At 38.4% G+C, this 27,291-nt stretch overlaps 1 protein-coding gene across 2 annotated transcripts in view; it reads left to right on the forward strand.

Annotated features, from left to right (window-relative positions):
• CLGN (calmegin) overlaps positions 1 to 27,291 on the forward strand; it is a 64,646-nt gene that overhangs the window by 23,249 nt on the left and 14,106 nt on the right. For both annotated transcript variants that reach the window (XM_068188028.1, XM_068188029.1), the window contains exons 8-20: positions 1,224 to 1,335; positions 1,907 to 2,037; positions 6,071 to 6,178; positions 7,009 to 7,202; positions 8,869 to 8,947; positions 9,053 to 9,131; positions 9,900 to 10,012; positions 19,576 to 19,746; positions 20,514 to 20,584; positions 22,336 to 22,394; positions 24,445 to 24,586; positions 24,775 to 24,856; positions 25,610 to 25,802. In XM_068188028.1, the coding sequence (XP_068044129.1) occupies positions 1,224 to 1,335; positions 1,907 to 2,037; positions 6,071 to 6,178; positions 7,009 to 7,202; positions 8,869 to 8,947; positions 9,053 to 9,131; positions 9,900 to 10,012; positions 19,576 to 19,746; positions 20,514 to 20,584; positions 22,336 to 22,394; positions 24,445 to 24,586; positions 24,775 to 24,856; positions 25,610 to 25,802 (1,534 nt within the window). The remainder of the gene's footprint in view (positions 1 to 1,223; positions 1,336 to 1,906; positions 2,038 to 6,070; positions 6,179 to 7,008; positions 7,203 to 8,868; positions 8,948 to 9,052; positions 9,132 to 9,899; positions 10,013 to 19,575; positions 19,747 to 20,513; positions 20,585 to 22,335; positions 22,395 to 24,444; positions 24,587 to 24,774; positions 24,857 to 25,609; positions 25,803 to 27,291) is intronic.

Below are 27,291 nucleotides of genomic sequence, written 5' to 3' on the forward strand. Positions count from 1 at the left end.
TAATCTGATTTTTCTAACTTCATTCTACTTACTCCTGGGTTCACTGTTGCCAACACATTTCTTGTCAGCCAGCCCTACGCTTGTAGTGATGGAGAAATTCAGCTAAAACCTGTGGACCTGATCTCTCAAGCTCTTGATGATGACTCCACTATATCAGTTGAAGACACAAAACCAGCAGGAAATCCTGTTGTTTGTTTGTTTTTTCCTCAAAGGATTAATTTTGTAGCTGTTTAGCTTTCTGAAGCCAGTTCCAGCACAACCAGACATGCAGCAAGGCCAGTGAAGTACAGCAGTTAGAATAAATTACTGTATGATTACACTACACCCCAGCAATATTTTCCTGAAGTCTTAGCCTCCTCTTCCTGTGTTTTCACACCCATATTGAATTCAAACCATGAATTACTCGGTCCTTAATTATTTCTGGAATACATTTTTTTCCTTCATGTCATTACCTCCAACCTCCTTGTCTGGATTCAGCTTTAGTAGCAGGAATAGCTTCTGGCTTTTCAGATGCCCAGTTCTTGTCTTAAAGCCAGGCAGAAGTGAAGCCAATGCTTTCCCCATCTCCTTGATCGATGTCAGTCTCCTCTTCCAAGTACCCTTTAGCTGGCTCTACTGCTGTACTCTCTGCTGGCCTTTGCAACATCTTGAAAGCTCTATGTATCCCTGTCCTTCAGTGTGATTCACAGAGCACACTCTTGCCTTTCCAGTATCCCCTGGGAAAACTTGGTTTCTACAGGCATCTCAGTAATCATCCAGAGTCCTTCTCAGTCACCTTGTTTGAATGACAAAGTCTGCCCAGGCTTCTGGAGTTTTTAGACACCTTTCCTCTTAGACAGTTTGCTCCTCTCACTTATCAATGCTTATACGACCTAATAACAAACTTCTGATTGTTGTCTTCCTTAACCTTTTGTCTTTTTGCTTAATCTTTTCTTCTAAGTGAGAACTCTTTAAGGCAGGGAGTCTTCCTTCATCAAAAAAGGGAGAAGCACCCACATGTTATGGTCACTCCTGCAGATAATTACTTAATGAGTGACACTAAACCAGAGATATATGTAGAAACTAAATACCAATCCACTGTAGTTTGGCACAGCTTCAGTACATGTGGTACAGCAGTTAAACACAACACGGTTTTCACCTGCTTGTGGCAATGTCACCACCCCCTCTGCAAGCAATAAAATCACTGCTTGCCTTTTCTTTTTCTGTTGCATTTTCTCCCCCAGCTGGAAGATGATATTATAGCCAAACCCGATTTTATTGAAAGTATAAAAAGCTTTGCTGCTCAACAGTCCCAAGATTGGATGGTTCTCGAGTTCTCACAACTTGGATTTATTGGTAAGTATTAAGACCTCAGCAGGATCAACTGGATTTGGAGCTGTGTAAATCAAAAAGGTCTCAGTCAGAATCATATCTCCAAGCATGGAAGGACTTGCATATCAAAACTTCCTTGGTTCTTCAGGAAACATCCCACTGAAAGTAGTTCACTTTTTGTTCTCTTTAAAAACTTTGGTTCTCTTTTCAAACTGTCTTTTTAATACAGAGTCTCTTCAGCATAGAATCTATGATTGAGTTTCCATAAGGAGGACATTATTCCACCCCAGGGAACTATGTGCCCCTGTAATGTGTAGTTCTCTTTTCAAGAACGGAATTTGAACAACCTATAAAAAAGCCCCAAAAACTTCCTTTTTTTGTGGAGGAGAATAGGCATCCCATATCATAGGGCTGGATGATCAGCAGCTCTTCAAAGCCAAATTCTATGTGAAGTTTTTCATTAAATATCATAATTACATTCATGTGTGTAAGGCTGGTGTGATACTTAAATGTTTATTTAAATAAATTGCATTTAAACATAAAGCTGGCGATTCTTGCATAGCAATAAAAATATAACTTCTTGTCTTGCTTTCAGGAAAATTGTTTAAATCAGAAGACTTGCCACTCATAGTGGAATTTTTTCTCATGTTCTATAAGGATAAGCCTATAGACTGGCTTATAGACCACCTGCTCTGGGTTAAAGTGTGCAATCCAGAAAAGGATGCAGTAAGTATAACTGTGAATTTATGAAGATAAATAACATTCAAACGCTCTCACTGACAAAATTTATTTTCAAAAAGTGGAATATAAATCTCTCAAACTGGACTTACTTTGGACTGACCAGAGTTTCTGCTTCTTGGGTTTTAGGGTTCAGGAGTTTTAACTGGTGCAGCCAGTTCCTGCTCCAGGATTTGCACGTGTTACTTTGGTGTTGATAAAGGAGCAAGAAGAAACAAACAGGAGTTGTGCAGAGCAGGAGATTAAGGGGAATGGGACAAGCAAACTTCCAGTTTTACCCTGTAGCATAAGTGACATCTGGGGATAGCAGAAGGTCCCTGGTTTTAGACTTAGTAATGCACTGCAGAGTCTCCAAACCCATTTCATATAGATAGGAACAAGCTTTTAAATCCTGCTCTGTGTGTTAGGCCAGCTCACAGGAGTTAAAGTGAGCCTCAAGAAACTAATTTCAGTTCTTGCCTGCCTGTGAAAACAGATTAAAATCCAGAAGCTGTTATGTTGACATCACCTATTCCAGATCTAACATGTGCCAAATTCCATCCAATAGATGAAATATTTTATTTATGGCTTATCCATCTTCTGAGACCTGATTCCTACCTAAAATGAAGCTATGTTCCCAAAAGGCAGGCAGGCAGCTCGTGGAAGTCTGCTCTGACCAAGCCAAAACAGAGTGGTGTCCCCAAGTTTCTACTGAGTTTCACTTCTGCATTTGTAATTTCAATTGCTGTGGGTAGCAAAAACCTACTGAGACAAATCAGTCTCACATGGCCCTTGGGTGGGAATGACCAGTGGCATGACCTGCTGGGACTATTCGTGAGAATGCAGAAAAAGGAGACTGGGAGAAGGCTGGGGATCCCAACAGTGGTACCTTCTCTTTTTGACAGGTTAAAGCAGTGGACTTTCCTATAAGCACCAGAGGAGGCAAGCTGACAGCTCCTTACACTTTCTCCTTTCCAACCAAGAGTGTCACAAAGTGATCACACACTGTGCTACACAGGAGGGTCAGCAGAGCTCTTGTTTGTGGTTTCTATGTGCCATCCTGTGGTGATGGATGTTTGGCATGTGTTTATGACAAATCATAGCATTGTTTGGGCTGGAAAGTGCCTTAAAGATAATTTTGTTCCAACTCCTTGCCATGGGCAGGGACACCTTCCACTAGACCAGATTGCTCAGAGCCCCATCCAACCTGGCCTTGAACATCTCCAGGCGTGGGGCATCCACAGCTTCCCTGGCCAGTGTGTTTCTGTGCCTCACCATCCTCACAGGAAAGAACTTCTTCCTAATAGCTAACCCAAACCTAGTCTATTTTAGCTGGAATTCATTCCTTCCTGTCCTGTCACTCCAGGCTCTTGTGAAAAGCCTCTCTCTGTGTTCCTTGCAGGATCCCTTCAGGCATTGGAAGGCTCCAATTCCCAAAGCCTTCTTTTCTCCAGGCTGAACAATCTCAGTGCTTTCAGCCTTTCCTCATAGGAGGGGTGCTCCAGCCCTCTGATCACCTTGGTGGACTCCTCTGGATTCAACAAGACAGGTCCATGATCTTCCTGTGCTGGGAGCCCAGAGCTGGATGCAGCACTACAGGTGGGCTCTCACCACAGCAGAGCAGAGGAACAGAATCCCCTCCTCCCTCCCTCTTTCCCCCGCTGCTCACAGGTCTTTGGATGGGCCCAGGACACGTTTGGCTCTCTGAGCTGAGTGCATTTTGCTGGGTCATGTCCAGCCTCACTTCCACCAACATCCCCAAGTCCTTCTGGGCAGGGCTGCTCTCCATCTGCTCATCTCAGCCTGGATTGATACTGGAGGTTGCTTCGACTCAGGTGCAGCGCCTTGCACTTGGTCTTGTTAAACCTTGTGCTATTCCCATGGGCCCATTTCTCAACCTTGTCCTAATTTTCAGCCTGGACTGACTATTAACATATCAAGGTTCAGCTACATCTGCTCACCAAGAAAAGATGATCAGAGCTATCAGATCTCTGCATGGTTCAGAAACTTTGTCATGCTTGCCTCCTGTGAACCATCATTCCCTGCTGGGGTCCCCAGTACAAAAAAAAAAAAAAAACCCAAAAAAAAAACCCCAAAACAAAAAACCATGGACCTGTTAGAGCAGGTAGAGAGGCCACAGAAATGGTCAGAGGGCTGGAGACAGGCTGAAAGAGTCAGAGCTCTTCAGCTTGAAGAAGAGAAGGCTTCAGGGAAGACCATATAGCACCTTCCAGTATCTAAAGGGAGCTTGTAGGAAAGAGGGAGAAAGTGTTTTTCTGTGTTATGATAAGACAAGGGGCAACGGTCCTAAACTGAAAGAGGGTATGTTTAGATTGGATATAAGGAAAACATTTTTTATGGTTAGGGTGGTGAGTCACTGGCACAGGTTGCCCAGGAAAGGTGTAGATGCCACATCAGTGTTTCTGACCAGGCTGGATGGGGTTCTGAGCAATCTAGTTTAGTGGAAGCCTGTCCATGGCAGGGGAGTCAGAACAAGATGATCTTTACAGGTTGCTTTGAAGCCAACCATTCTGTGGTTTTGTGCAGTGGCCTGTGCCTATCAGGTGCTGTGGGAACTACAGGCTGCTAGGGTGGAAGCCCTGACTCAACAAGCAGCCTTATCTCAGCTTCTGCAGAAATGACCACACCAGCCTCATGCCACCAATTGCTCTCAGCTGCTGCCAGAAGCAGCTCTTTTGGTAGTGCTGCCATAGCATAAAACAAGACATTCTAGAGCCTGCATTATTGCAGGGGAAGAATTGCAAACCTGGTCAGTAGAAAGATCACAAATTTATTTTCTTAACATTATTTCTTCTTTAGTGAAGTCTAGTGTGGCTTTCAGAGAAACAGTTGCCAGTAAATCAATTGGCACACAATGTATTGTGGTTTTACATTGTTTTGATGAATATCTGCTGTGGACAAAAAAACAAACAAACAAACAAAAAAAAACCAAAAAAAAACCACCACAAAAACCAAAAAACTTAGCTTTTTTAACAGCTTTCCAGGGCATTTTGAACTTTTAATTAGCACTCCTGTGGAAACCATAAATCCCTCATGAGTTTTGATGGTTTTAAGCTAGCTGTGTGAAGACTTAATCACTTTTGGCTGTAGAAGGCATTGATATAGTTAATATAACATTTTTCTTTTATAGAACTGAAAGCACTTGATGGAAAAGGTAAGCACATTATTCTCTCAAATTTTAAGGTCTGAGATCTGGAATACAGAAAAGTTAAATGATCTTCCAAATGCTCATAATAATTCTATGGCAGCAGGGAGTCTCATTTTAGCTCTTTGCTTTGTTCCTTGCCTTATGCTTCATTGTCATATTAATTACTGTAACATGTTTGTATCATTGTATCAAACTACAATGCTCTATATGTAGAAAGAAAAAAATTACATTTAAAGAAGTAGTTTGTTATCACTCAAAGATGAAGAAACTCCAAAATTAGTACCAATTACAGTTATTTAATTCCTTGATATATGTCATGTCCCAGGTGAAGTAAACCAGAAAATTGTGGTTGAAACTGTATTTAAGGGCTTTATGTAATTATGTGATGAAAGATCCATAACTTATAATACATTAAAGCCCCCCAAACACAACAGAAAGAGGCAAAATTATGAAGATTGAAATGTAACCAGAATCAATCTTAAGAAGGTCAGTTTTGGTCAAAATAGTTTAATCAGAATGATACAGCCAGGCTAAAAGTTGAAATAAGTTTGCCAGAAACAGCTAAGAAATCAATCAGTTTCAGATTTGAGTCCATTTTTGTCACCCTGAGAGTGATTCATCACATACTGTGCAGAAATACCTGAATTACTGGTGGTTGAGCCTTCAAATCTAAGTAATAGCATGAGTTTATGAGTTCTGGTCTAGAAACAGTGTATGTGACAGAAGGTGACTGTTAATTTAAGAATTACTAATTTAAATATGGATTAAAAATCTGGACCCATACCTTTAACTACATAATGAAATTGCCTTATGGAACATAGTTTGTCTCTCCTTGGTTAAATAATCCTTCACTCCCTTTTACTTTCTTTCCAGACACACTGTGAAACGGAAAAGTCAAAGTTACGTATCCGTGCTAAGCCATCTCTCTTTCAGCATATGGGAGTTTACTCATCATTGTCTGGGAAGATACAGAATTTGAAAGTAAGAATAAGAAATTAATGCCATATCTGTACATTATATGCTTGTGTTCTGACTTATTTCTCAAATTAATTTCAAGGACCACATCTTTGGCATTATATGGCATTTCCATGTCCATGTATGTTGTTCTGCAGATTTGGTACAGAATTTTGTCTGGCATCTAAGCTGCATGTGGAGTACTGCTCTTCCACAAACACCTTTGAATCTCTCATCTGAACAGCATTTCATGGCATGTAGGAACCCTCTTCACAACACAAGGTTTCAGATGCTTTGCCCCATGCTAACAAAGCCATGATGATTTGTTTTGGCTGAGCAGTTCCACATTCCCAATATGAGGGACAGTTATGAAGGTATATTGGTAGGACAAAGGTGTGCCTAACTTGATGGCCACAGATTTTTAGGGAGATTTTGGAGGGCAAACCACACATCTGATTGCACACACGAGCAATGATGAACCAGATTTCAGGAATCTCCTGATGGTGCCATCTAGACTAGTGACAAGATTTCTCAATTGGATCAGACTAGAGATTCACATAGCCTTTAGCAGAGCCCAGCAATCACATGTTCTGGCAGAAGGCATCCTAGACAACTATGAAATAGCCTCCTGTGAAGATTTTTATTTTTAAATCTTGGCAGCTAAGAAACAGTAAAGCTCTGTCTACAAATTGTAACGTTGAGTCCCAGTGATTACACTGAAATTAATATTCTGTATCTATTAAAATTAGATTGTATATTTTTTGACACTGAGGTGATTATTTTCTGGAATAGTTTCCAGCTATCAATGCACTTTTTTTCCATTGTATGAGTGAAATTACATTTCTTTATATCAACAGGATAAAGATTTTGGAAAAAATCTGCTACATAAAGCACATAATAATCCACCTGCAAAAGTGGACACAAGCCTAAGAATATACCAGCAATATACCTTGGAAAAAGTTTATAAAGGACAAGATTGTTTTTGGGCTTTAGCTCCAGTGGCAGGTGACTACATCAAGTTCACATTTTTAAATCCACTAGAAGTAGAAAAGTAAGTATTACATTATATGGAACAGGAAAGCCTACATATATCCAGTTTGGAAATTCTTGAGTCTGTTTGAAGTTATTGGTGCTCAACTGTTTGCATAAACTTTGTTACTGACAAAAAAAAATACATGATTTGCTATTTATTTGCCCTCCTTGAACTCCCTTCCTGAAATACATGTCTTCATTGGTAGTTAGAGAGCTTCTTAATTTTTTTTCCTTTTATTTCTTCAGGTAAATATTTTACTTGACAGTTCTCAAAGGAACTTGTTTTTAACTGATGAGTTTCATCAGTGGTGTTAGTGAAAGCTTTATTTGCGTAGTTGCCAACAAGCTGTTTGCACGATGTCAAGTCTGTATCTCCACCTAGTGAGCTGCAGTGAATGGCAGTTGTTACAATGAACACTGCTGTTCTGTATTAATTAACTGCTTCATGCTTTGTGAAACTTGGGTAGGCTGTAGACTTGCATGTTCCTGTTATTGCAAAGCTGCGTTGGATGAAGCTAACTTACATATGGTATTGCCTAATGGCTGGTCCTGATGCCTTGAGAGGCTCCCTGGAACAGAGGCTAGACCGTGTTAAAGGAATAAAGGAGGGATTTATTCAAAGGCCTTCAAAGGATACACCTTGGGCAGTACAAGAGCCTGGCCTAAGCTACACCCAAAATGGACAATGGGTCACGAGTTTTCACTCTTTTATAAGTTTTGGTCCTTTTCCATACTGGGGTTAATTGTCCAATTACAGCTTCAGGTTATACAGTCCCATCCTCCCAGATTGCTCTCCTCAGTTTGCTGTTGTTTGCACTTCTTGGGCCTGAAACTGCAACGGTGTCCTTGGTTCTCGGCTGGAAAAGGATTGTTTTGTCTAACTAAACTGTGAGGAGAACACTTTGTATACAATTCAGTTATATACTAATGCAGTACAGAATCTGGAAAATAGGAAAGCTAAAACTTAAGGCATCAGTCCCAGCCCCATTACATTGCTAGCCTGTGAAAACGTATGGTAAATCCTATAATATTTGGTGGGTTTAAGCCTTGAATATTTGATATCAGAGGAGAGAGTTTGATAATTTAAATTCTCTTAGTTTTTTTGGGACCTAAAACCCTAAGAAGTCTTAATGTCAGAAATTTAAAACCAAGCAGGAATTTTTATTCTTAGATGTTTTTGCTTGGATTGTTGTTTGGTCAATGCTCTTGCTTAATGGCTATAAAGGAAATTGTTTAGAAGCACCTGAGTTGACCAGTATTGATAAAAAAGGGGAATTCTCCTGGCATGTAGTATATGGCCTAATAGAAACAGAAATTTTTGCTGCCACACACCTTCCAGAAGCCGATTCCACTTCAGCCTAACAATTATAGGAACAGATCAGAGGGCAGATCTTCATTAGCCATTTAAACATGGGAAGTTAATTTCTTTGGAACTGGAGCACTGAAAAGGGGGAACACTTGCCTTTGTGGTCCCAGAGAAAGATAGTTTAAAGATTTGTTCTGTTTAAAATAAAAATACTGTATTATGGTTTGTTTTATAGTTTCAAGGCCTATTTCTGTTCTCTATAGCCCAAAATATATAAAGAAAAGGTATCTGAAACTTTGCTTCAAAACTAGAAAGAATTACTTCCCTAGAACTCTCCTAAAGTATAAAATACCTGGAAATAATACACCTTTATCATCAGGTACTTGTTCAGAAGTGGAAACATGGAGCACCCTGGTGATAAACTCTTTAACACTACTGTGGAAGTGTTGCCAGCTGATGTAAGTCTCTCATTTGGAACCACATTTCATTTTCAGAATGATATTCAGCATAAAATATCATACTCTTGAAAATACTTCTTGAAATGTTTTTTTTTTTTTTAATAGGAAACGCTAAGAAAAGAAGTGGTTGATAAGGGAAGTAAATTTAATTACCCAGCAACCAAAGACGGATATTTAAAAATAGGTAAATTATTTATTGTCACTTCAAAACCAGAAATTGTATTCCTACATATAAAATGTTTCTGCTCTTAAGGATTTCATTAACTCTTTGATAAAGTCAACATTCTGAGGTGAACTAGTAAGGAAAAGAAACCTTTGCATTACTGCATATTGTAGTGTATGGTGTTTGACCAATGACTCTCCTATTTTGTTTTAAATATGATGAGTGGCTTAAGCCAAGACATCTAATTAGAAGGAGAACTAATTACAGTCCCTGTAAAGGGTCTGCATGGCAAGGTTTTGGTAGCTGGGCCAGAGGACTGGGGGGAAACTACAGGGGTGGCTTCAGTGAAAAGCTGCCAGGAGCTTCCCTTTTATCCGGTGGAGCCAGTGGCAGCCAGCTCCAGGACAGACCTACAACAGCCCAAGGCTGAATCCATCAGTGACAGGAGTAGAGCATGGTGGGATAACATATTTTTAAAAGGGGGCAGAAAAGCTCTGGTTTTATTTGGTTTTATTTTTATCTGATTTGGTTTTATTTCTCAATACCCTGCTCTGATATGAATATTTTTTTTTTCCCAAGTCAAGTCTGGCTTGCCCATGACAGTAATTTGTGACTGATTGATCTCTCCTTGTCCTTATTTCAACCCGCAAGTCTTTTCCAAAACTTTTTTTCCCTAATGTATTCCTGGATTTAATTTATAGTTTGTAATTTAGAGCTTTTTCACAAAGTTTGCTCGGAAGTGTATTTCATTCTATTAAATGTTTGTATGGGTCTTGTGGGTTTCTTAAGGGGCATTTGAAAATGGCACTGCAGAAGGCAGCATCAATCAGGCAATAGGAAGAATAGAGGCTATTCGTTTATCAGTCACTTCTGATTCTCCGGTCTGGGCAATACTGAGTGAGGTAAGCATGTCAACAAAAGCATTTTTATTATTCATCATTATATGAATTTTGCTTCTTCCAGTTGGATACTATTGGCAATCATTCATCTTATTTCATTTTGAGCAGAATTTTGTGTGGAAAAACACAAGTGAACAATTATGTTAATTATAACATAATTTGACAAACAAAGCTTTTTTCAGTCACCATCTTGGATAGTAATTATATTATGTCAACATTTTCAGATGAGCCTGTGATTTTTTTAATTCTTCCAAGTTTTTCCCAAGTGTTTAAATGTCAGTATGTCTATAAATATAAATTCTCAGCAGAAGTCACTGAAGAGAATTACTACAGCCTTAAACCCTAGCCATAGCTGGAAGAAGGGAAAAAACTAATGTTGTAGGCAAAGCTCCTGCAGATTTTAGAAAATAATATATTTTGGTTTTTTCTAGGTACTTATCAAGACATCTGAAAACTGAAAAAATATATTTTGGTTGGGTCACTTGTTATGTATTTCTTGAATACAAGGCTGATTGCAACAAAAAAGCCCAAACAAACAAATGACTGGGTCAAAAGATCAATTCCATACCCATTTAGTTATTAATACTCTCTATTAGGAAAGAGTTGAGATAAATCTTAGGTCTTTATATGACAAGGTATACGAAAAGAATGCTAGTAATTTCTATAAAATGTTCTTGAGTAATATGTCATATATAAAAAATATCACCTTAGTTTGGCAATATTAAATAGATATTATTATAAACAATTGATAAGGTGTTACAGCCTGCCTCAGGGACTAAAGCATAAAGGTAGAAAAAGTTTCACCAGAAATAAAAATACAGACATTTCTGAAAAATATTAAGGACATGGCATTCAACTCCATTAAAAACACTCGTCAATTTCATAGGTAAATTAGAACTGAAGGAAAAGTTGTAAATATTAATTGCAAGTATTTAAATTACTTCACAGGAACAACTTAATGTTATGAAAATTGATCTCAACCATAATATAAATGTGTTTCAGCCTTAATGTAGCATAATTTATGTTAAATATTTTTTTAATGAAAATTGTCTACAAATTATCATTTGAATAACTTGAAATTTAAACAGGTATTTTTTGGAAGATTGTAAAACTTTTCAGTGAATTGTGCAATGAATTAATTACAGGAAATAAGGGTATTATGTGTAACTATATTTTTGTAAAAAGAAAATCTATTTAAATAAAATTTTGGATCCTGTTATTAGATAATCAGTGTGTACTGATATTTCAATCCTTGTCACAAGTTCAAATTCAACATAAATTTGAAAATAAAGAGTAAACCACAGTAGTCTCATTTGAAAAGTTTTTGGGAAATGACAATCTACCTTGGACATCTACCTGTTAATGGTCAGAATTGTGGAATCACTTCCTTAGCATATGAAGCACAGCTGCACCCTCATTCCCCTGCACAGGCATTGCCTCCTGACAGCAGGAAATAAACTGCAATATGTGGATTTTCTTCAATTTTGCAGAGTTGTATTCCTAATGCCACAGTGTTTTTAATTTACAATGAGACGGAATTCATTTTTTTACATTAAAACAGTTCAGAAGAGTGTTTTTTTCAAAGACAACCTCTAGTAATATTTTGATAATATTGCCTAGAGGTTTACTGCTTATTTTTTTTACTTTATTTATTTTGATTTTTATGCACAGGATTGTTTATATACTGTGGTGCTATATATGTCTGCGTGTAGATATATATACATACATATATTGGAACAAATATTGCAGCCTTCATTTGGTTAGGAGTTGAATGCCAGTGAGGAATCACTGCAGTAATCCAGCATGCTTAGAGGTATACTGGGAGACACCTTTGTTCCTCAGCACTTACAGTGAAAACATAAAATCTTATTTTGCCATTGCTTTCACTGCAACAGATTCACTGTAGTGTCTGCATTCAGGGTGCCTTACATTCACGTGTTACAGGGCAGTGTCACTAAGGAGGAAATTCCAGAGCAATTATTTAAATCAGTGAAAACATGATAGGATATACCAAAATAATAGATTTTGCTACAAAAACATCTCATTTTCACGGTGAAATGAGATTTCTCTCTAGTTGTTGAAGCGTACTTTCAAGCTCATCAGAAGCTCATCAGAATACTTGAAATCGTATTCGGAAATGACTGGACTTAAAAAAAAAAAAATGAAATCTTCCATTCTGTACTGCCAGCTTGGTGCTTCATTGCTTGTTTCTGTTACCGTTGCAATCACAAAATACCCTTCTCATCGCTCTGATGTAAATGAGGTTTTACTTGATGCTGTAAATAATTAATGCTTCACAAGAACCATTAATTCTTCCCCATGCTTTTGCAAGAGCAGAGGTTTCTTGCAAAGTCTGCAGAACCACAGCTCCACTATAAAATCAAAGGAGCCTCCTAAGAGGAATTCTGGATTTTCCCTGAAGAAGCAATAGAGGAAAAGCACGTATTCCAGCCCCAGGAAGTTTACGACAAGGGAGTGCAGTGGAAGAATACTTCAGCAATACTTCAGCAATAGCTGAATTCTTCTGTGAGTTATTGGCAACAGCCACCATTAGCGAGGGAATGAGCTGGGTTTGTTCACAAGGAGAGGTTACGGAACACCTGCAGCTTCCTTTCCAACCTGCAAGCAAGATCTCACCTGTGGTTTTCTGTGTGTGAAAAATGCATATTTTATGATTGGCTTTTCGCAAGTATCAAATGGAATACTATATGTATTATTTTATATTGATTAGAAGTGCTGTATTAACATTTTAATAGTATGGTAAATGTAGTTGTGTAGTTAAAATGAAGCTTTAGTAGTTAAAATAGAAACTATGTATGTGGCGCTTTTTTTTAAGGAATGAGATACTCGCTTCGAGATAACAGTCACAGAACACCTAAATCTTCCAGAGAAAGGGAATTTATGGTTTTCTTATCAGAAGAAGCTAATTTCTTCAGGCCTTGCTCAGACTCGAAGACGCCGGGGGAATTAAAGGAAGCAGTTGACATACAACAGAGAGAGTTTCTTGTTTTAAATAGAATGTATGCATAACCATGAAGTATATATATGAATGAATATGCAGCAGTGTATGGTTTTAAGGGTTATTCCTTTGTTCACAAGGCATGCTTGTCGGGGCTTAAGTGCCCGAGAGCATCCGGACGTCCGTAATTCTTTGCTTTTTATTGTCTTGTAATTGTCCTAACTCTTAATTTTTATTACTCTAATCGTATTACTATTTTTATAACCATTTCATTACTATTAAACTTTTAAAAATTCTAAAAACAAGTTATTGGTGTTTTTCACAAACCACATGAAATTACTGAAGTAAAATTAGAGTTAGGACAATTACAAGTGTACAATAAAAAGCAAAGAATTACGGACGTCCGGATGTTTGTGGGCACTGAGCTGCCAAAAACATGCCTTGTGAACCAAGGAATAACCCTTAAAAGCAACAGCCTGTTGCATATTCATGTATCTCATACATGATGCATAAATTCCTTGCAAATTAAGAATTTTTCTGATTTTTGTCAACTTCTTCCCCTTAATCCCGGTGGTTCCATAAAGACGGAGAGAAGGTGGAAGAATGTTTGTCTTTTCCGATAAGGAGGCTGTAACTCTTTGTGTCCTGTCGCTGTTATCTCTGTGCGAAGAGTTTCTTGATTATCTTATCCCCTTTCTTGAGCTAGTAAAAGATATCTTACATTGCAGATTTTCTATTTTAACATTATGTTGTAACCTAAAACTATATTTAACAGACTACTTAAGAGAATTAATACGGCATAACTTTCTAACATTACACACATAATATTCATTTTAATATTTGTGAAAAGCCAATCATAAAATATGTATTTTTCACAGGTTTAAAACATAAGTCTTAAAAAATAGGTCCACCTCAGGCTCACTGTACATGTACTTAATCATGTTAAATGTCTGTGTGGTATTAAGCCACAATTTTCAAGCTAGTTCCGTTACTAAAATCCTCCAAAAACATTGGGAAAAATAAGACTCCCTCAACACTCCCCTTTTTATCGTTAGGGAGTAAGGCATTACTTCATTCTTGGCTGAGAGCTGTGTGCGGCTGACAGTTTTAGCTTCTGTGCTGGCACAGATACAAAACTTCCTCACTTATTTATACATTTTTAGCAAAGAAAGGAATTAATGCTCATTGGTTCCAAGCTACATAAGTCTCTTCATTAATTAGTATTCTAACCTCTATCCTCTTCATGCTAATTTGGCCCACGTTCTTTTAGTCCTTTTATCATTTTTTTCTCAGATGGGAAGTCCCCAACTTTTCGGGCATTAATCCCCTCTCTATCTTCTGGTTACTTCAATATCCTTGAAGGGCCACAAACTTAAGATCCCAATTGTCCAATCTTTAGTTCCCTTTGGCTCTGTTTATTGAAGCTTGTCAGGTTAGTTTTGGCAAACTTAAGGTTTCACTGATTTAAGGATCACAGTAAAAGTCTGTGAAGAAAGCCAGTGCTGGCTAAAAGCAGGCATTGCTTAGAATTAAAGAAAACAAGTACTTAAAAATTAGTTAAAAAACATACGGCTTTCAACAGCTCAATATTAACAACGTTGTATTCAAACAATTTTGATTTTCACTGAAGGAATTATTCAATTCTCTGAATGATGTGTCTCCATTCTCCTCTTAAATATTTTCAGGGATTTTTGCAAGGGACATGCCAGCATTTGTCTTCAGGATAAGAAGCAGATATGAACTTGGCTTTAGTAACTTATTTTAAATGTTTTTATTTCGCTCTGCTTCGCGGCACGTACGTTCAAACGTCAGGGTGAGCGTCCAGCTGCAACTACGGCTTTCGTTAATTCGAGGTTACAGCCTGGAAAACTCTTGATCCTGGGAGGAATGGCGACGGCCACACCGACAACGCCACCCTCAGCGGCGCCGCATGCCGAGGGGCGGGGCCGGCCAGCGGCGGCGGGCGATTGGCTGAGGCGCCCCGCGCAGGGCGGGCCGGCAGCCGCGATCAAGCCGCCCATTGGCTCTCGCCCCAATTCGGGCACCTCCGATTGGCGCAGCCCGCTGCCCATCTCCCGCATCCGCACACGCTCCTCGGCGGCTCCGCTCGCCTGTGCCGTGGCGCGCGGGCTGGGCCGGGCCCCGCGCGCTGCGCCGTGATTGGCCGGCGCGGCGCGGCACGAGCCGCGGCACGAGCCGCGGCACCTGCTCCCGCATCCCCGGGAGCGGCGGGGACGCCGTGCGCCTGCGCGGCCGGGGATGCGCCGGGACCGCCGCCGGTAACCGCCCGCCGCGGGCCGGGCAGCGCCGGGACCGCCGCCGGTAACCGCCCGCCGCGGGCCGGGCAGCGCCGGGACCGCCGCCGGTAACCGCTCGCCGCGGGCCGGGCAGCGCCGGGACCGCTGGTAAACGCCCGCCGTGGGAGGAGCGGCGTCGCGGTGCTTGGTAACCAGGCCGGGAGAAGCGGCGGCCGCCCAGCCCCGCCGTGCCGGCGGGAGGTGCGTGTGGATCCCGTGTGGCGAGGGGCGCGGGTGGTGGCGGTGGCTGCCCTCCTCCGCCCCGCTCTCCTCAGTCCCCGGTGGGCGGTGCGCCCCCGGCTCGCCCTTGCCTCACGACAGCGGCCGGTCCCGAGGGTGGGATGGGGGCCGCTGGGTGGAGGCGCCGCAGGCAGGGTTCGGGAGCTCGGCCCCTCACCCGAGGCCGGCAGGAGAAGCGTGGCGTCGCGGGTGAACGACGGGCGCAGCTCCTGCGGCCTTCGTTCTCCCTTCGAGGTATCCCAAAAAGCAGGTTCGTGTTGGATGCTGGCAGAACACCGGGTGGCCGTTTGAGCGTAAGGTCTGTATTTTTTATTTGGGAGATAAGATCGTCTTGAAGGTTTTAGTCGAGCTCCTTGCAGCTGCAAAATACCTGGAAGGGGGGGGGGGGGGGGGGGAAATAAAGCAGCTCATGGTTAGAGATGGAAGAAAGGGTGTGTGAAATATCCTCCACTTTTCATGGCCCTGGATGAAATTGGTATTTGGCCCTATGAAAAGCCAATGTGTTGATACTGGATGCCTGCAGGAGCTTTGGACTTCGGAGTGAGAACAGCCGTCTTACTCCCTTTCTGCTAGAGAATCCAGAACTCTGAGAGTTACATGGAAAAGGCATGACTGTTTTCAAAGTCCAAGAAGAAGTTAGTAATCTAAAAGATCCTACCTCTTACTTAGTTCTGCAGTGAATGGAATAATGATGCTGCTAACTTAATGGCATGTGTACAATACACAGTGGTACAGAGGTACAAAGGTTGACACATTTGCACCATGCAACCCAAATCAAATCATTCAGGTGGGAAGGGACACGAGGAGGTCTCTCCTGACCGGCTGCTCCCAACAGAGGTAGCCCTGAGGCTGGTCCAGCTTGCTTAGAGATTTTTTCTGGACTGTCTTGGAAAACCCCAAGGACTGAGACTAGGCAGCTTGTACTGCTTCTTCCTGTCCTCCTGGGGAAAAAAATTCTAATATCCAGTCAGACTATGTTTACAGCTTATGCCGTTGTCTTTTATAAATACTAGCCTGTATCTCAGAAGAAGCAGCGTGTTACTTTAGGTGCAATATTCTGCTGATGTTGCAGCACTGTTGTTGGTCCCTGGAGCATGCTTTGCAATAGTACTGCTGGCTTAAATGCCCTGCTGATGTGTAGCTGTGCTGTGGTTACCCATGGTAAAAAGTGACCAAGCTATGCAAAATGTATGTTTAAAATTACAGGTCTGAACCTAGATATATTGACAAGACTGCTAGTAAATATGTTTGGTGTTCTTTGAGAGCCAGAGACTCTTCTAATTTGCTTTGTTCTGCTGAGGAAATTGTAACAGTGGGAATCCTTTTGGCTTATTTTCTTTGCCACCTTGAAAATAGGGTAAGAAAAGTTTCTCATAGGTCTTCATGTGTTATTTAGGAAAGTTCAGTAGGTTTTAAAGATAATTAAATGGGTAGTGTGAAGTTCTGTTTTGAGACCAGAAACTCACTGGTTTAGTTGAAAGATGTATTTTATATTCTAAGACTGTAGTGTGGCAGAGTTCACAAAAGTGAAAGATGTCATGGGCTGGTTAAAACCATCTTTGCCTGGCAGTTGAGTGATAACTGTAATTGGTCTTGATAACATATTTCATCATTTCTGGGATTATTTTAAAAGTATATCAAATGGTCAAAAGTTAAAATGCACCTTCTCTTCTTGACGGAAGAAGTAAGATATCTAATTGAAAGCTGAAGGAAATTAGGATAGTCCTAGGTAGGATCAGGGAGTAGTGATAAGATTCAGTGGGAACAAAGTGAAAACATCAGGAATTTTGGAATGGAGCTGTTTGGAAAGGTGAGTACTAGTGTGTCTTCTTGGATGCCTGTGTTAGTCTGTGTATGGAACAAAAGTGAATGGGGCTAATTACAGTAAAATTTCAGCTATGTAAGTGAAAAACATTTTGAGTCATACACATACACACCTGAAATGTACTGGAAGAGAAGGTTGTACCTCTTATTCTGCTTTAGGAGAAGCAGAAACCACGTGCATGACGAAATAGCAAAGGTAAGGTAGGCAAGCTACATGCTAAGAATGCAAGTGTGATACTTGGTTCATATTTGACACTTCACCTAGGAGCTAAGGAGTCCAGAAGGTATTGATAGAGAATTCTTTGACTGCTTGTCCTAATAACAATGGTTAAGGATCAAGAAAATGGGGTTGGTAAAACTGATATTCCTCAGACAAAGGTGTTCAGAAATACACCTCAAGATTAAATGCTCACCTGTGATTAACTCAGTTACTTTAAATCTTCAGGGCAGGATTATTTTAAGTGCTAAAACTGCTAAGGAGGTCTTTGAATTAACAATATCTATAATTTTAATTAAAAAAAAGTCAAATACAAAACACTAGTAAAATTTGCTGGAAAAAAAAATCTGTTGAAATGTGTCACCTGAAAAAAGAGCAAACCTTAGACTCACTATCTTCAAGCAAGGTTGTAACGTCCAATAAAGAAGGGCAAGAATTGTGGATGGTAGTGGGAAAAAAAAAAGAATAGTAATATGATTAATGTGGTTTTGTGGAAAATAGCTGTCAATCCCAAAAAAAGAGGCTTTTGATTATATCCTAGTATTGACATAGTACTGGTGTGTGAAACACTTCTTTATGATAATCCCATGTTTTACATATATCCTGGCTCTATATATAATCAGTGCAGCTAATATTAAAATACTAGATCTTAAAAGAAATAAAGCCCTGATACTTTTTGATCTCTATATGTGTTGCTTGATAAAACCTGCAGGTGTTAAAAAATGAATGATGAAATAATTATTGGTGCAGTTAAAATGTTTGAATTGCTTACCAAATTTGATAAAGCCAGGAAGAAAAAAAGAGACTCAAACTTTCAATATAAGATAGTATCTATAATTGCTGGGGTATTTAGAGTTGTAGTGGTAAACAATTTAATCTCTAAGGAGTGATGATGTAACTGAGAGGGTGGCTACTTTCTGAGGTGCAAAAGGTACCTCAGCACCAGAGCTTTTCATATAACTAGTAGTGACTACGAGTAATGCAAGGCTTGAAAATGTCTTTCAATAGCAAAATAAGTACCAGCATTTATTTAAGTTTACTGTGAATATGAATTAGTAAGAAACAAGTAACAAATACCCATGCAGAGGTGTCTAGAATCTGTCTTCATTCTGTTTCCAAATTCAGACAAAAATAATTTCAAAAAACCACATTTTTTGCAAGACCTTTGAGGAAACTTGCCTAGGCATTTTTGACACTGCACTTCCTCAAACCACTGGATACTCTTAAGATGAAATTGGATTTGTATGTCTTCCAGATGTGGAGCAAAAAATACTTGGCAACAATCATTTCACTCACAGCAGATTAGATTGAGAGGCTGGGGCAATTGTCTGCTATTGACAATCACAGATTAAAGATTTTCAGGATTCCCTGAAATTAGGAAAGTATTTGCATTTAAGCTTAAACTCTTGCTCTACCTAACTTAAACTTGAAAATTACTGGATAATAATTTTAAACAGAAAATACTTTCTGAAACCATCTTATACTTTCTTTTGGCACTTACAGCTGGAGCCAGTATACACTGCACTCATCTAAACGTAGTTACTGGAAGTAGGGGCAAATACAAGTGCAATTCTGGCAGTGGATAATAGTCCATTCTAAATATGTAATTTATTTTTTTCCTAATGAAAAGAATGGTACTTATTGCTGCATTGTAGAGACTAGTTCAATTTAATTACTTGTTCAGGTTGTTTACAAATGAGAAAAATAAAAGCAGTCTTGCTTAGTTCTTAAAAAGCATACATATTGCAGTCGGATTCTTGCTAGATTTGGCAAGGTAAAGGAACAGGCTACAGGCACCTCCATAGGGAAAACAGGAGGGAAAAGAGTCTGAGTCAGGGCCCATTAATTAAAAAAAAAAAAGTTAAAAGTAAATTAAGATAATATTATAGCTACAACACTTTTTGATAGTTATTTCTCATTATTTTAATGGGAGTTTTTCCTCTTTTAGATAAAGTCTGGGGTAAAATTGAAATAGTATTGATAATATCCTTGAAATTATCTTTAAATTCTAAAACTTTCAATTCTTCAGATAACCAAGATGCACTTCCAGTGGGACTGGCTGTGCTTGGGTGTCCTGATAATTGGCTCAGTGACTGCAGGAATGGAAAATGAAGAAAATCTGGATGCAAATGTTGAAGTGGAGAATTTTGACAAGCAGTCCCAAGAAGCTGATGTTAACAGAGATAAATCTTCTCTAGAGGTACGATTACAGAAGTCTTTAGTTCAAGCTGGTTAAATACAAGATGCATAGTTATAACTAGAGCAAGTTAATCTGCATTTGACAAATGAGTGGGTCTAAAATATGGCAGTCTGAGTTTTTCCCTTGCTATGTGTGACATACAGGGCAAACTTAATGAATAAATCTCATATGCCCAAGTGTAAAATCTCCTGCCTGTGGCTGATAGTCATGAAAAAGGTTTTTCTTCAATCTAGATACAGAACCTTTTGTTTCAAGTCGTAATGTGCCTCTTCTAAAGAAGTAAATGGAAAGCACCTTGGTCTCTCTGAGACTTTGACTTAAGACCAGTCTCTTGACTTCATCAGTCACAGCTGCCTTTTGACACTGTCTTAATTGCCAGAAAATGTCTATGCTATTCTTCAAAATAGATGTAGACAGTAGAAGAATGGAAAACATATAAGGAAAGAAACAGGGAGGAAGCAGATTTGGTGCAAGTTCAGAAAAAAATTTTGGAGTTTTATTTCACAGAAGATGTAACAAAGCTTTAGCTATGAGCTTTGAACAGAGGAAGCAACTTCTAAAATGCAGAGATGTGAAATTGCTCACTGTTGGAGGGATGCACACAAACGACTGAAATGTGGGTGGGGGAGAAGTGGTTTTTTGCTGCTAGGTATTTCTAATGAACAAAATCTGTTGTTCTGCCTGGGTGGATTACTTCTGGAGATACGTATTTCAAATGAAAAAATTGTAATTTATGTTGGGACATAAATCTGTATCTTATCTCTTAGGTTGTGTACCAGACTCCAAAGCCAACTGGGGAAGTGTATTTTACAGAAACCTTTGATGAAGGATTGTCGGGGTAAGCTTATGTCTTAAAATGATAAACTTTACTTTCAGCAGTTTAACTTTCAGTGGCAGGACTTATTTTGTATTCATTTTTCTGCTCCTGTGTTTATAAAATTATTTTTATGGGGATGAGAATTGGGAAGACTATTAATACTTGCTCCAAATACATCATAATGTTAAACTGGACACTTAACATGTCAGATATATTACTTTTCTCTGTGTGTTTTAAGGTAGCTTTTAATAAACTCTGGATTTGTGGACATTAAGAAAAATAATATAAAGATTTAGCCAGTTGGGTTTAACTAGCTGAGAGATGAAGTGCCATTACATTTCAGTAGCAAACTCCTCACGTGATCTTTGGTATGTGTCAGTTATAAATGTTAAGTGTAAAAGCAGCACCTATGGTGACAGAAAAAATTACTAGATAGAAGAGGTAATAATGGTTGTTAAATAACCAAACAAACAAACCACTGAAAACCTTGATTAAAATATTTAGCTGGGGTACTTGAATGATATCATTCATCCAAGCTTCTAGCTTTTTTGAGAACTGTTCAAAGATTAGTTTGTCTTCCTACTAAATCTAACGTTCAAAGTTTTAGCTACAGTGCTTGGGATTTTTTGGTGTAGCTTTGCATAATTTGCATAAGACTAAGGAGTATGGAAGAAAGATTTACGAGAAAGTAAGCAGCATGCTGCCTTTCTTCCCTGAAGTGTGGAAAAGAGTATATATAAATTGACTAGGTAGGAATACAGTAACTTTTTTGAGAATGGGCCTTGAAAATTTTTCACATGACTTCTAGAGATGTTTTATGTCCTCACTGATCTCTCTCCTGGTAGGCCAAGGATATAGTTTGCTATTTATACTGTGAAGCTTTTCCAGCATCTCTGTTAACAGTGGACAAATGTGAGTGCAATTCAAGCAGAAAAGAGAAAGTATTCATCCCTGAATCACGCCATGCAGAGGATAGTTCAGAATGAATGAAAGCAATTCTTTCCAGAATAAATTATTAGAATGTGTTCTTGTGGTTGATACAATAAAGAGTTCAGCAGTGCTGTTGGCTTAAGATACTCCTGTGCATGGCTCCAGATAGAACTGCTGTATGTCCAGATGAGGGTGGACTGTCCTTTTCTTTTTTTTTCCTTTCCAAAGGAGCACTTTGTGTGGAGATTGTGCATATCTTGTGATAACCTTAATGAGATAGCCAAGTTGGCTTTGCTCATAGAATCAAGGCCATCAGCCCTGTTGGATCTCCTGTGTGCAGTACACTTGGAATCTTGCATTTGTCACTTACCATTCCTTTTTGTCCTCTGCTATGCATGTGTACTGTTACTGTCAGATAAAGTTAAGATTCCTTTGGCTGATTTCTTTTTCTTTTCTATTGAAAGGTATTATTTCCTCTGTTGAATGTATTATACTTGAAACTTGCTATTTTCTGTGCATTCTTTACATTAAATGCATATTACATTCTGCCAAATTGAACTTGTATATAAAACTGAAGTTTATTCAGAATTAAATAATTCAGGAATTTAATTCCTTTAGACTTTTAATTGTCTATTAATTTACATTTTTAGGAATATTTTGAAATGCTCTATTAGACTACTGTCCTTTAATTTTTCTTTGCATGTTTGAAGTACATGCAGTTCCCATGATGCTGACTCAAAATCAGTGTTACAGGTTCACAGCCTAGAAGCAAAAGCTTTTTTCCTTTGTTAAATAATACAGCTTTGCTTAGATAGATCAATGACCAATACAATTTTTTTTAGGTGGGTATTATCTGTAACTCTGAAAGAAGACATGGATGATAACGTTGCTAAATATGATGGTAAGCAGCTTTAATGGTTACCTCCACTATGTATTTTGTGATGTTCTATTGCTTTTTGAGAAATAACTACTATTTATTTCAGAAATAACACAGAACTTATCTTTGAATGTCTAGATGGCATAGGTCAAAAATGTTAGTTTGTATAATGACTGTTATCCTGAAATTGAGATGTGAAATGTTGCTCATTGGGTTATTTAGTGTGAAGATAACTTTTTATTGTCATTCCAACAATGTATTGCCATGGATGGTACCAGAATACCTTTTGGCAACTGAATATTTAATACTGTTTGTTTATGAGTATTGTTTCTTTAGAACTGTCTTCTCTGAAATCCTGTGAGAGAGATTTACCATTTCAATTTCAGTTGTTAAACAGTTTTCTGAAGCATTGTGTTCCATTTTGCTCCATCTGTCCTACTTCTGATTCATGGATTGGTCTTTTGGTATAGCCTCTGAAACAAGAAAGCTAAAACTGCATGGTATTTTTTTAAAATATTTTTTCAGATTGCCTGTGCTTGAATGTAGGGCTCTTCAGTGGTTCTTGTACAGTGTAGTCTTATGGTAGCCAAAAAGAAATTTGAAAAGCAATAATGAAAACATTGTACTGATGGTTCAATCATTGCAGTTTGCACTTGTGATTTCCTAGTCTAGAATTGGCTGCTTAAAATTTTGGCATATGCATGATCTGCAGCAATAATTTTGCAGCCTGAGTTTTATTTCATTAAAGAGGGAGTAGGGAGAAGAGAAGAAGTTTCTATTGCAACAGAGAACTATGTGCTACTGTTCTTACCTCAGATGAAATCAGTTATGTTAATAAAAAGTGGTAAGCTAGCATAACTTGCAGAACAGAGTAGAACTGATGATTCTAAATTTAGTGGTTACCAAAAATAATTAGTAAAATTAAGAAGTTGCAGGGGTGATAGCCACACAGATGAGATGCTTATGAGAAATGAGGTCTCTCTGATTACTTGGCTTCATATTAGTTAAAAAATTGTCTTTAACATCAGAACAGTCATGCTTGCTTGAAGTCAGAAAATTCAACATTTAATAAAGTCTGTGATAAAGACACAATTTTGAACTACTTTCCAATTCTTTTTCCAGTCTTGTTTTGCCTTGCATTATTGTTTGCCTTAGTTTCCAGGAAGGAGCACTATGGAAGAGGATAGAATTCTCCTCCTTCCTGTCTATGAGGCTAGAAGAAACTAGGAATTTGTTATTGACATGCATATCTGCCCTTCCTTAACAACTTCTACTAATCACACTTCAGCTGAATAAAAGTAAATCACTGTTTCATTTGCACATCACAATTTATGAATCTTCTCTAAATTACACGCTGAGGAACTCTTGATGTTTTCTTCTTTTTTATATTGACACAGGCATTCTTCAGAATTACAGTGGAGTAAAAGTAGGGTGTTTTGTGCTGTGCTCTTTCCTGGAAAAATAAACAGTGAATATTGTCCTGTTAATCTCTGAGAAAATGTAACTTCCCTTTTAGAAGAAATCTTGTTCTTTGGATATTGGGCAAGTGTGTATTCAACTGTATTTATCCCAAACTTGGAGAACGTATAAATATAAATTCTTCTATTTTCAAAGCTGTAGGCTTGTTTTGGACCAAATCTGATAATTCCTGGAAAGACTTTGGGGAGGAGGAGGGAACTTCATCTACCCTGTGATTAGATTTCACTCAAGAGATTCTAATTTTATGTAAGCAGAAAAAAGTAATGATGCAGGTCTTTAGGTTTACACAGTGCTTTGTGACTAATGTTTTTTTATGTGATGATGGTAGAAGTAAACCTAAAATCTGGAGCAATATTTTGTTCCTCTAGCCACTGTAGGATACCACAACCTAAAGATACAGATCTACAGCAATAAAGTTTACTTACAGATTTTTGTAAATTTGAGAACAAGAAATAACATCTTTGACATCAGACGCCAACATTTCTGCCCTACTTTGGCAACTAGTCTTTATTTGTTTCTCTTTGCTTTCAATAAGGCTGTGATTTCTTTACTACAGACTGCATTTTTTCAAAGACTTTGTGCATGTGTGTTTTAGGAAGATGGGAAGTAGAAGAGCTGAAAGAAAATGCAGTGCCTGGAGACAGAGGATTAGTGTTAAAATCAGTGGCAAAGTATCATGCAATATCAGCAATGCTAACAAAAGCATTTGTTTTTGATGATAAACCTTTGATTGTTCAGTAAGTAATCCTTCAGATTTTTTACTTGATGTGTATTAGTAAGTTAAAACATTTTGCTTACATATAAGTGTTTTGACAGTAGGTACTAAGATGCAGTCTTAATATATTCATAATTAGAACTGCAGATTAGCAGTTAATTCATATTTTTCTGATACTCAGAATGTTTTTGTCACTTTCTCTTTGCCCAGATACGAAGTGAATTTTCAGAAAGGCATTGACTGTGGTGGTGCATATATTAAACTTCTCTCCAGTAGCAATGACTTGAATCTGGTATGTCCTCTTGCTTAATATATGCTATCAGTTGTTCATTTGAGGAACAGCTTGGTTCTCCATGGGTGGTGTCTGATACCCAGGACAGAGGACTTTTGTGTACGTTTAGTATGACTTTGTGTATTAATAGAAGCCATAGGATCTTATCTCATAACTTGTAAAACAATTTTACTGATCAGCACATGCATGTTATTGTGTATTCCAAATACGGAAAACATAAATATTAAAAGATACTGACATAACTGTGTAATGCAACATACTCTGAAGGAGAATAACTATACCTGATATTTTCAGGGTTGTTTGTTGCTGTTACTTAATGTGGAGAGAAAAAGGTACTTACAAAATACTGGATATTAATATTCTAGGGTTTCTCTTTGTTGGAAAATAAAATTGTTACGAAGGACAGTAACTAGTTCCCTTCCATCTTTTAGTGTAATGTTTGTAGAGGGAGAGAGATACTTAGGGATTTTGATTTGTAACAGTTATTCCTACTTAACATAAAGTCTAAATACATAAATGTATTCATCCTCCTTGAAGAGACTGAGTTAGTTCATTCCCTGAAAACAGGGAACTCCAGAGGACTGTTGAATCCAGCAACTCCAGAGGACTGTTGAATTCCTGTCATGATTTACCCTACCACTTTTAATTTACCATTTAGAAATAAGTAACTATGCTCTACGCCAAGAAAAAGTACCAAAAGTGACATAATAAAATGTCCAGTATAACACATGCTTGGCTTTCTTGATTCTACAGGAATACTTTTTTGACAAAACACCTTACACTATTATGTTTGGACCAGATAAATGCGGAGAAGATTACAAACTACACTTTATCTTCAGACATAAGAATCCTAAAACTGGAGAATATGATGAAAAACATGCTGAACGTCCTGATGTAGACCTAAAAAAATTCTATTTGGACAAGAAGACACATCTATATACTCTTGGTATTGTTCAATTCTTAAAAACGGAATTCCAATTCTTACATTGGAAAGGAGAGATTAAAAATGTGGTTTTGTCTGCTGAAGCTCTGTAATTGAGTCTGTGATGTTTGTAATACCTTGTTAATTCTGAGCGGTGGTTGCTTAATGATTTGGGTTAAATGGTTTAATGACAGGGCTTAACTGCAGGACATAAAAGTAGCTTTCAGATGCTACTGCTTAATATTCTGTTACAGGAAAAAACATATGAGCCCTGACTAGCCTTTACTAATAAATGCCTTCAGTAATTATTATAATAAAACTGTTTTTACTGGGAAAGATATTAAAATGTACAACTGCCCATATTCTAGGAAGGTGTCAGAGTTCAGAGGAATTCAGTTAAATCTGTACCATGCCACACACCACTCTTTTCCACATGTTGAGTTCTCACCAACACCTGCATCTGAAGCAGCGTGCATGAACAGGTCAGCACAGACTCTGAAGTGAATGAGTATGGTCTGGTTTTAATTCATGTGACAGCTCTTCTTGTACCAGTGAACTGTACAGAGAAATAAAAGTTAATTTTTATCCCCTTTTTCTGACTTCTGAGGAAGCATAGCAGTCAGAGAATGGGCTAATCTGTGGCATGCTGCAAATCCAGCCAAATTGACTGTACTTACGAACTTCCACTGAATAATAATAACAGAAGGCATGTTCAAGTGCTGTGCCATGGGAAAATTTAGTGGTTTCTGAAACAGATTGCTGTAGTATGCCACATCAAACTTACACTTTTAGATAATGGTAATCTCATAATAATAAAAGAATGCATGCATTCCTGTATTTGGATTGTTTGATAGAAATTATGAATCAAGGTACTTAAACTTGGATTGCATTTATTCTGTTACAGTTGTTTAAACAGACTCCATAGAGCTATGTGATTCCAATGCATTTATGTGACTGATAACAGGAGTTTAAAAATTAGTTCTTTGTGCTTTATCTAAAAGTGATATGGGGGTTTCATTTTTGCATTTTTGGATATTTTAATGCTGTTGAAAATTTCAGGCTGGAAGGCCATCATCAGATATTATCAAACTATTACAAGGCTGTTACTGTGGTTTTCTTAACCTGTTTTTAGAAAACTGTCATAAGAGTGGAATAGTAATTGATTTTACTTATTAATCTTCATTATGTTAAATGGACAGTTGACTCTACTGTTTAAACAGTGAGCACATTTACAAGTGCTTATTAGAAATAGATCTGGATACATCTGGATACTGAGTCTGACACTACTCAGTTCTGTGACCTTGGCTTCTCAGTTACTCACTCTTGCTCACATCCAGGAAATTATCTTCAAATATGTAAGCATTTACAGTGAGGCATTTGAGGAAAATGGCTGTTAGAGTTAGAACCGGATAGAAAATGCTGCTTGGATCCTTCTGCTGTGTTACTGGTACAGTTCTTGTGTTCCCATGCTTTCAAGTGTGAGACTGTAATTTAGTAGCAGAGATGCCTTTTG

The sequence above is a fragment of the Anomalospiza imberbis genome, chromosome 4 (genome assembly GCF_031753505.1).
Source record: "Anomalospiza imberbis isolate Cuckoo-Finch-1a 21T00152 chromosome 4, ASM3175350v1, whole genome shotgun sequence".
NCBI classification, from domain to species: domain Eukaryota; kingdom Metazoa; phylum Chordata; class Aves; order Passeriformes; family Viduidae; genus Anomalospiza; species Anomalospiza imberbis.